At 41.3% G+C, this 10,744-nt stretch overlaps 1 protein-coding gene across 1 annotated transcript in view; it reads left to right on the forward strand.

Moving 5' to 3' along the window:
• The window catches only part of LOC120794568 (tyrosine-protein kinase CSK), a 43,773-nt gene extending 33,483 nt beyond the window's left edge, over positions 1-10,290 (forward strand). The window contains exons 6-13 of the mRNA XM_040135743.1: positions 4,581-4,674; positions 5,377-5,442; positions 5,567-5,666; positions 5,924-6,014; positions 6,388-6,461; positions 7,261-7,456; positions 8,318-8,404; positions 8,789-10,290. Coding sequence (XP_039991677.1) covers positions 4,581-4,674; positions 5,377-5,442; positions 5,567-5,666; positions 5,924-6,014; positions 6,388-6,461; positions 7,261-7,456; positions 8,318-8,404; positions 8,789-8,971 — 891 coding nt within the window. The 3' untranslated portion in view covers positions 8,972-10,290. The remainder of the gene's footprint in view (positions 1-4,580; positions 4,675-5,376; positions 5,443-5,566; positions 5,667-5,923; positions 6,015-6,387; positions 6,462-7,260; positions 7,457-8,317; positions 8,405-8,788) is intronic.
• Positions 10,291-10,744: the final 454 nt, after the last annotated feature.

The raw sequence follows: 10,744 nt of genomic DNA on the forward strand, positions 1-10,744 counted from the left end.
TTGATGCCCATAATACTCTTGGCTTTTAGTGCAGAAGCTGAAAAGGATAATTGGCTGTCATTATCAGTGCCAATTGATCGGTGTGTCTCTAAAGTTAATAACAGTGAGGACTGTAAGGCACAAAGTGTTCAGCTGAACCACAGAGAGAGGCTGTAAAGAGAGTTGTTTGTAAGAAAATGAAAGCTTGACCACTGACGTTATATCCACAAAAGTTCTGAAAGTCTGTGAGATGTACGGTAATGTTTTCAGGCTGCTGCTGGCAATGCATTCTGTCCTAACATAACAGCTGCCGTGGCAGAAAATGTGGCCGTTTCATAAACGTTATTCCACATCAAAGTTTCCTCAACAAGCCTGTGGGGCTGAAACCGTCAGTTTATTATGAGTTAAGTCGATCAGGCGAAAAACAATCAGCCAACTCCCTTTATCATTTATTATTCGTTTAAATCATTGCCAAAATGCCAAATATTCCCCTGGTGCAACTTTGCAAGTGTAAGGATTTGCTGCTGTTTTTTGTCTAACGTGATAGCAAAATTAATGTTTTTTGGACTGTTGGTTGGATAAAACCTGCATTTGAATACCATTTGAAACCAATTGAAGATGTCAGAAATGGACTCTGGGAAATTGGTACGGTGCATTTGAACTATTCTGACATTTTATAGACCAAACTATCAACCAAGAAAATAATCAGCAGCTTCCTCAGTAATTTAAAAATGATCATTAGTTGCAGCTCTAGAAGGTTGTATTGACTTTTTTTCCATGAAAATGCCCTGTCAGCTCTTATTTTTTGTTTACACTTAAAAACAGTCAGTAAACTTACCCGTAGAAACCTCCCAAAAGGTTAGTAGTATGAGAACCATTCCTATGAGAGTGTGTTATCTCTTTTATTTACAATTAAAAATATTAAACTTAATTTTCCTCTGATTTAATTGTGCTGCAGTATGATCACATAACTTCATAAACACAAACAAACATAAACACATTCATTGTCTCCAGGGAGTTTCCCTAAAAAACAAACTTCAAGTACATGTTCACATTCTTCAACAAGCTGTTTGATACTCTCACTCCCTGCCTATTATCTGAAAGCCAGTTCACAGAGTGTGGAGAGGGGAGGACAGGAGACATGATAGCAGAGGGAAGGGGGGTGGGGGCTTTCATCCTTTGAGATAAAGAGAAGAGCTGGATTGGCGACTATCACACTTTTAATTGGACCTCATCTCTTTGCCTTGCGGGGCACTGGAAGTGGATGACAGGAATGTGCCAGCTGGCACTGAGACCATCTACATCCCGGGTGCATTCTTGTTATCATCAGCCACTCAAAATCTTTATCTTTCTATTCCTCTCTCTCTCTCTCTCCCTCTCTCTTGTTCACACCCTCTAGGCTTGGTTTCGCATCCACTTCCTTTCTTGAACCTCCCTCCCTCCTTCTCTTCTCTCTTTGCGTTCCCTCGTGGATACCTGGCATATTGCTTTCTCTTCTGTCTTTGTTACTATGTCTACCCCTCATTTTGCTTCCCCTCATGTATGTTTCTCACTTTCAGTCTTTGTATATCTCTATCCTCTCCCCCGTCTGCATTCCCCCGTGTCTTCTCTCTCTCTCTATAATAGCCTATGAGAGAATTCCTCACATTCTTATGTGTTTTTCCGCCTTGCTCACTGTTCTCCTGCTCTTATTGGTCTGTCACGGCAGATTTCACATAGACCTACATATAGACGCGCATAGCATATACACACTATATGCATGAATATACTCTGACAGACCCAGGACTTCCTGTCATGTATGTCCGTCACATGTATGCAGTGATACTGGTGAAGTGAAACAAAAATGGCTCCATATTGTATTTAGAAGGGTGTTACAGCACAGTGAATGTCTTGTCAGCTACCATGCATGTTTTTTATTTTTACTCAGTGATTACAGCCTCCTGCTTTCTCCAGCATCATTGTGCAAATGATTAAAAAAATTAACATCCTCCAAGATGATGCAGATGACAGACCTATATCACTGACAAATGCTTACGTAAATACGTATATTTGTTGTTATCCTACATTTGTGGCTTCATTTGTCAGCTTCAGTGCTGAATAACTTAAAGGGAGCTGACCCAGCCTTCACCATGCTGCTCCCTGGTGGTTGCAATGGTAACTTACACTCTGTGGTCAGTTTTTTTCATGCTGCAGTTGTATAGCATTGGATTTGTTGTTGGGAGAACTTCTTCTTTTGCAGGTTTATTAATTTAGTGGTCACACAGAGGTTTGCTGTCCTAAGTAACCTCAGCTGTCTGTCCAAAAGACACTGATACACTATTTGTCTCGTACATTTTCTTCTTCTCTATCTTTCAAATTTGAAGTACTTGATTTATTTGCTTTCATATCACAAAAACAAGATATCTGCATGATCATTGCGTATGTCTTTTCTGATTTTATGATGATGAGCATATATTGACTGGGATTTGTTTGGTTTCTTGTGTTTTTGGAGGTGAAAGGTCAAATGCATTGTCTTCTCCCACACCTACACACCCTTCCCCTGCTGCTGGTTCCCACAGTAAATGCTCCCTAACTCCACACCTCCCAGCAGGGGAGTTACTCCGCAACCTTTGTCAGGTGCCTTAAGTCTAGGATGACATTAAGACTGTCAATCTCTAGCAAAAGTTTATAAATTTCATATGTGTGATCCTGTCACCACTACAGCTGTTATAATGCAGGTCCTTTGCATTTTAGTAACTTGCATTTATTCTATACATGGTTACTTTTCCGTGACATTTTGATGATCGAAACATTTCAAATGTCAGCTGAATTTCAGGTAAAATGTATGTCTTCATTATAAAAGTGAGATTCACTCCATATTGAAATCCCAATCATTTGAAAGACCCAACATCCTGTTTGTTAGCTGTGACTTTATGATTAGGGTACACAAACTGAATGCAGGGCATCTGCAGGTCTTTAAAAGTCTTAAAAAGCATTGAGTTCAGTTTCCTCAATAAAAGGCCTTAGAAGGTATTAAAAGCACTTAATTTTCACTTACAAAAGTCTTAAATAATTTCTCTTGTCTTTGGTTTTTAATGATAAGTAAAAAAGTTGCTGATTGTCTTTCAATGAACCAATCGTGGCAGCTTCAAAAAGTATTATTTTTTTCATCCATCCATCCATTCTCCTGCTTATCCAGTTCCAGGTTGCATAAATTTAATTAATAATGTAATTAGGTATAATTGTTACTTACTGCTGAGAAGCACTAACAAGAAGTGAGTAATGATAAATAATAGTAGTTTATATCATCCCTACCAGTTTTCCATCATACTTTCATACTTTGGCTGGTATAATGGTGAGATGGGTATTAAATTGCATTCTCTGTGGTATTAAAAAGGTATTAAAGTCTTAAACTTAACTCAGTGAACCTTCCAGAAATCCTCTGAATAAAACTCATCCCTATTTGTCTACTTTGGTACATAGGTACATGTGTTGGGAAAAAAATAGGACTTATGCACTGGTATCACAGATTTTTTTTTTTTCTTTTATAATAAAATATATATTCATTTTGATTTTCAACAGCTGAGAATAAAGCAAAGCCTTGCTCCTCCTCCTGTTTAACTCTCTCTTTAGTATGGAAATGAGGCAGGGATTCTGTCGTCCCTCAAGACAACCCCCTTTAACATTGATGTTTGTTGATAAAAGTTAAACCTGTCATGCTTTATCTCTTCGGTGGAGGCAGACACCATTGATATCCTGTACATATTTAGTAGAACGACCTCCACCCATCAACTCCCAGCACAGTCTGAAGTTTCTTTTTATCACCTCCTTCATGTTCTTCTGTAGAGTGCCGCTGGAAACATCAGCCGCAATCTTTGTTTTATGTATCAAAAGCTTGTGTACAGGCTCACCAATCAGAATTAATTTATGAACAGTAGTCCCTGATCACAGCTAGGTCATGGATGGTAGAGTGAGAGTGAACTATACATACTGGAGACTTTGATACATAAGATTCTTTTAAATTTAGACACTGAAATTCAGGACTCTAAAAAGTGGCCTAATCCTAAGTAAAGTCCAACCGATAGTGGATTTGTTTGGTAAAATAATTCCAATATTGATATATTGGCCAATCTTCTCTATATATACACATAGTGTATGTTAGAGTGATATTGAAAAGGGAAAATGATGGGGTCAGTGTTGATTATCTTTGTATTTCACAAACTAGTTTGCAACTTACCGTCAAGACGCCGCATGACTCTGCACCACCATCTGCTCAGCTGTGATGCGTACTCTGCTACATGTGCTGCAGACAGTGCTGAGAGTATGGTAAACAACGGAGTCGGAGTGGGCTCTGCTGGACAAACTATGTGATGACGCCATTTCTAAATTACTCCAAGCATCTTTTTCTGCATTATGTTCTTTAAAAAAATAAGTTTCTATATTGGCCAACATATGCGCTGAATCCGGTATAACTGTGATAGGCCAATGACAGATATATCAGTCGAGCTCGAATCCTAACCCTTAACAAAACATGAGAACATGGATTTTCATTGTGTTTTCCAACAATTAAACATACTGACTTTTCTCTTTCTGCATTCAATTCTCTTTCATTCTGTCTCCAGCATTACACCAAAGATGCTGATGGCCTTTGTACCAGGCTGATTAAACCTAAGTTGATGGAGGGAACAGTGGCAGCACAAGACGAGTTCTCCAGGAGTAAGGACACACTCAGCTCATTACACCATTCTACAGGGACATTGGCACGATGCACACAGGGACATATTGTGCTTTTGTGTATATACTGTCACGCTAACCTCACAAACTGGAAGCGGATTGTAGATGTATATAGACACAGTATGCAGACAAAGCCTGCATTTCCTACAAGGCTCTTCTATCATCCCAGTCCTAATAGCATTAACCAACAGAGGGTAATTAATCTTTTTGTGTCTGGGGACGACTGCTGGGCTTCACCAGCTCTCAAGGTCAATCTGTGTCTTCCTCTACCTCTGTCTCTCTCCATTCCTCTTCATGTTATCCATCTGACCCGGCAAATTCTTACACCAATAAACTGAAAAAGATAAATGCTGCAATAAATCAAGACTTTTTCTCCGAAACGAGAGATCCATCATTCAAAAAGTGCAACTTCTACTCCAGCCAGAAGATAGCTGCCATGAATGTGTAACTCACAACTGAATATTTTAATGTATTTCTTAAATAGTTTAGTAGTTTTGGTTCTTTGATGTCATCCAATTTTTACTCCCGATCTTATAAATTTGTTATGTTAACAATAAATGCCAGGTGCTTCATAATTCATGCTATTCCCTGGAAGTTTTACTATAACATTTAAGAGTTACAGCATGATAATCAACTAGATGATCTTATTATTTGACCTCAGTGTCTTCTGTCCTCTCTTGGTAGGCGGCTGGGCCTTGAACAGAAAGGAGCTGAAACTGATCCAGACCATTGGCAAAGGGGAGTTTGGAGGTGAGGAACTGAATTTTCAAGGATCTCCACATCATTTAATTTCATACATCAGAGCCATAATAACAGAGACCACGATCATCTTGGATATTGTACTGAAACTTCACCCTGTCTGTGTCCCTTGCAGATGTGATGGTCGGAGACTACAGAGGGACCAAGGTGGCCGTCAAGTGTATCAAAAATGATGCCACAGCGCAGGCTTTCATTGCTGAGGCCTCTGTCATGACGTAAGATCCTACAGCTCTTTATTTGTCCTTCACACTGCCTGTGCAATCTGTTTGTGTCTGTGTGTTTACAGGGATGTTGTCTTATTTCAAAGGTAACACCATCCTCCATCACTGGCAATTTTTCCCCTGGGCTTTGAAGAAATTTGACTTTGTTATGGGCAAAAGGGGGGCACTGTCTTATATACATCTTTCTGAGTATTCTTAATATTGTCTTGCATGCTAACCCTTTTTCTGACTCTGTTTCTGTTTTTGTCCAGGCAACTGAGGCACAACAATCTGGTGCAGTTGCTAGGGGTAATTGTTGAGGAGAGGGGCAGTCTCTATATCGTCACAGAGTACATGGCCAAGGTCAGTCGCACTAGTTTTCAAGTTTCCTCCCAAATGAAACGCCTTATATGTCTTTTACAAGCCCTAAAATCTTTAAAAACATTTCGGAATGGTATTGAAAATTACAACAATTTTAGTTAATATCAATAATAAGCTAAATAAATACTTAACAAGAACTCCAAATAGCAAATGTCATATTTGAATGACAGAACTTTTTGCTACCCTGTCCTCTTTGTTGCTACCTCAACGTTTGAATTTGTGAGATTACATGCTGTAAAAACTAAAACATATTTGTAACATAGTGTGGTCCCATGTAGCTCAGTTGAGAACACTCCGACACTGTCAGGCATTGTGTCCTTCACATGTTGTAGTAATAATTTAAACTGTGTCACAGGGCAGCCTAGTGGACTACCTGCGCTCTAGAGGACGGACCGTGCTCGGTGGAGACTGCTTACTCAAGTTCTCACTGTGAGTCCTCTTCATCTCTGTTCAAGTACTTATTAAATTTGTTCAAAAGACGGATGGTTTTTTTTTTTTTGGTTTTTTTTTTAGCATAGCTCAGGCTCTACAGCTAAACTGCTGCTCTTTAGCTGACAGGATTTGACATGAATTTCAAAATAACAGTTTCACGCATTTGACTGGCAGCATAAAAGAACCATTTGTTCACACAAGCAACCATCATGCAGTTTGTTTGCCTTGATAAATGGCTGCTTTATCTGCAAGTCAAGTGCCTTAAAGTCTTAATTTATTTTTAATTTAACAGTCATTCAACTAATGCTGTAACCCCAGACAAGTTAAAATGAGCACAACCATTACTCTCAGATCAGTAAGCATAAATACAAGCATTCACAGGGAAGACTTTCATGATTAATTGTCGGTGTGAGCCATGTAACCATAGAATGAACTTGTGAGAGAACTGCAAGGGAACAGATTTTAACAGGATGAAGATAAAACAAGCAGAGGAGGAAAGTATTGCCCCCAGTTTTCTGATTTAGCTCTTTTTCATGGAATACTAATCTTAAAACTGCTTGTTTGTCCCCTGAAAATTTAAATCAGAGTCTGGGTTTTCGTTCCCACCTCCACCATCGTTTTTGCATTAATTCTGTTTCCACTGTAGTCCCTGGCAAGAGCAGATTATAACAGTTGCAGCCACAGACATGTCCATGTAGATTAAGGAGTAAATGCATCACACCTGTGAGCTATTAGCAGATTCTGATGGTCCAGTTATCTTAGTCATCCAGTCCTCACTCATCATCTCTCCTGTCAGTGATGTGTGTGAAGCCATGGAGTACCTAGAGGCCAACAACTTCGTCCACAGAGACCTGGCAGCTCGTAACGTGCTGGTGTCCGACGACAACATCGCCAAGGTCAGCGACTTTGGCCTCACCAAGGAGGCCTCCTCCATACAGGACACTGCCAAGCTGCCCGTCAAATGGACCTCCCCCGAAGCACTACGAGAGAAGGTGAGAGATGACGGGGGTGGACGGGTAGCAGACCTAGGCTAATGTGTTGTTGCGTTCTTGGTATTTGTTTTCATCTGCTTCACCTACTTTAGCTCGACTACCAGGCTGGTAAGATTTAAAGTGGTAGGACAGTTCTTGACTCTTGCTCTGACGTCACGTTAACCGAGGAAAACCGAACATTGGACCTCATGTAAGAACGTTTCATTTTCTAATCCTCAATCTCTTACTTTTTCCTGTAAGGCTTCCTCATGCGTGTGTTCCGAATCACCTGAACCTCAGAGGAAATTCTAAGTATGAAAAACTTGGCAAATGCAACAAGTTCTCTTAAATGAATCGTACTTGCGAACAAAGAACGAACCTCTTGGTTCAAGTGGTTCTTGCATGAGGCCCAATGTCTTTATAAAATAAATTTGACGGTTTATAAAAAGTCTGCTCCTGGCATCTTTTGTTAATCAGCTCAGGCTGACTGAACTTTCTGCTCTCTGTCAGAGCAACAGTTCAACTCTGCAGTTTAAGAGGCAGACTGCTGCTCCTCTATTTTCTACTTTTATTCTTTCAAATCTTCACGTACACACTCTTTACGGCCTGTGCTTACGTGGAATTCCATGTTTGAGCATGTTTGGTTTTACTTATTAAATTTTTAATATAGACAAAAAATATTAGAGTACTGTCAAAATTTGGTTATTGTCATATTATTCACATTTCCTCCTTGAACTCCTGAAATAGCACTAAACAAACAAACAAAGACCCAGTTTTTATGAATAGAGGAAGCACAGAAGCCATAGCTGCTCTCTGAATGCCTTATGATAAATGTGTGAATTTATTGCTACTGTTTTTTTTTTTTTTTTTTTTGTCCAACAGAGGTTTTCCACCAAGTCGGACGTCTGGAGTTATGGAATCCTACTTTGGGAGATCTACTCCTTTGGGCGTGTGCCTTACCCTAGAATTGTAAGTACCTTAACACCAGGTCTCTGTGGATCACTGAGGTCTGAGGTATACCAGCAGATGGCAGGCTTCATTGCTGGGACCAGTACTTTTTTAAATTTATTTTTGTACGAGATGAATGAAATTTTTTGTGCCACCAGAGTTGACCTAAAAATAATTCAATTTAGCCCCTTATCTGCTGGACTGCACCGTGGAAATAGGGCACATTATGTACTGTGAATTCTGAATTTGATTATATCTGCATGCTACACCATTAGTTATTTATTTGTTGTTGTGAAGATTAACCTTTGCCTGGGAGGTTGTGGTGCAGTTGCATCAGTTCACTTAGTGACCAAAATGTTCATGTAGAGAAGGTGGTGTTGAGTTTGCCCTGTCTCTGTGTCTCAGCCGCTGAAAGAAGTGGTGCCCCGGGTAGAGAAGGGTTACAAGATGGACGCCCCAGACGGCTGCCCACCCGTCGTCTATGACCTGATGAAGCAGTGCTGGACCCTGGACCCCGTGGTGCGGCCCTCCTTCCGCATGCTGAGGGAGAAGCTGCAGCATATCAGAGCCAAGGAGCTCTACCTGTGAAGAGGAGGCATGGGAGGGGGGGCGTAGGGGGAAGAGGAGGGTGGGGCGAGATGCAGCCGAGCGCAGACGTAAAGTGGGAGGAGGAGGAGGAGGAGGAGGAGGAGGAGAAGAAGAAGAGGGACCACAGCACCTTCCTCCTGCCTGCCCAGCCTGTTGACCTGTGGGACTGCCATACTGTGCCCCCCTCCCCCAACCTCAGACGTCCACCAGCCGTCCTCTGCTTCCATACAAGGACTGTTTTCCTGTTTGTGTTGTATAGCTTTCTTCTCTCAATGGGCCACTGCTCTTCCCCCTTCTATACCTGCCGCTGCTCTCTCTCTCTCTCTCTTTCTCTTTGTCTCTCTCTCTCTTTGTCTCTGTCTCTTCTCTCTTGGTCCAAGTTTCTCTTCTTCCTCTACCAGGAAGATCCCGTTTCTTTCTTATTTTTTCCTTCCCTCCTCCTCCTCTCCTGAACATGGCATTAACTGGAGGGGAGGCTGGCCTTTTCCTCCACGTTTGTCAGGTGCTCTTCTTCTTCCCCTCACCCCTCCATCATTCCTGGTTCTCTGTATCCACATGTGGCTCTGCATGCCTTTCAGCCCAGCTCTCTGTCATTCCATCCTTCCTTCGATCCCTCCCTCCCTCCCCTCAGCGTGGTGTCAGGTGTGGGGCCTTCGCTCTGTGCCAAAGTGCCTCCAGTCTACAGAGCTCCAGACTTCCCTCCAGCACTTCTTTCAATTGGACTGTTGTGGTTCGTTTTTTTTTTTGTTTTTTTTTAATTAATTTTTTTTAAGAAATCTTTTTTTATTGCTTTCTTCTTTTCAGGGAGGTTATCAAACCATTTTTTAGTGCTGTCTCACCCACCTCCACCATCAGACTGGATTTTTTTTTTCTTTTTTTCTTTTTTTTTTCTCCGAATGTCCAAAACGAGAGTGTGACCAGGAAAAGAGAGGATATGGGGGCCAGTATCATGTTCGTCCTCCAACCGAGACAGCCCCAAGGAGTGGTGGGGGGGCAGGACAATAACAGGAGGAGAAGGGGGAGAGACAGTTCACAAACATGGTTGATTCATCATATGTGGGCTTGTTTTTATATCAAAATATATTTAAAGGATTAAAAAAAAGAACAAGGAAAAAGCTGACTGGGGCAAAGATTTGAAAAAAGGAGGACTATGAGAAGCCAGGAGTCTCTTGGTGTTAGGAACGTTCAGTGTCTCTGAGAACGCTGGGGTCGGGGTGGTGCATGCTGTGTGTGAGAGGCCTTGGGTTCAACTGTCAGTGCTTTCAATGTTCATTGTTTTATTATGCTATCATGATTATGAATAAATCATTCCATCTGAACAGTGTGGAAACACCTGCATTGTTATATCTGTGTGTGTGTGTGAGTGAGCGAGTGAGTGTCGGTGCGAGGGTGCGAGATCTGACGGATGTTATTAGGAAGGAACATAGAAGTATTTCAAATGACATATTGCATTCTCTGCAGTCCATAGTGGAAACCGTCATCAGAGCGATTCAACAGCTGTGTCGACAATAGGACACTGAATATCTGGCTTTAATGAAATTACAATTTTTCTGTTTCGTTTATTCAGCTCAGGAAAGTTGATAGAGCACTACGCTGCTTCATATTCACATCATTCCATACATCCACACTTGGGAGCTGCCTGTCAGAGCTCCAGGTTACTCAGCAGCTCCGCTGGAGCAAATCGGGGTGAAGCGCCTTGTTCAAGGGCACCTTGATAATAATAGATGATAAAGATGGGAAAGGGTTTGTCATTCCTTCTCTCCTGCCATCCAG

This window comes from Xiphias gladius, chromosome 1 (genome assembly GCF_016859285.1).
Source record: "Xiphias gladius isolate SHS-SW01 ecotype Sanya breed wild chromosome 1, ASM1685928v1, whole genome shotgun sequence".
Taxonomy (NCBI): Eukaryota; Metazoa; Chordata; class Actinopteri; order Istiophoriformes; family Xiphiidae; genus Xiphias; species Xiphias gladius.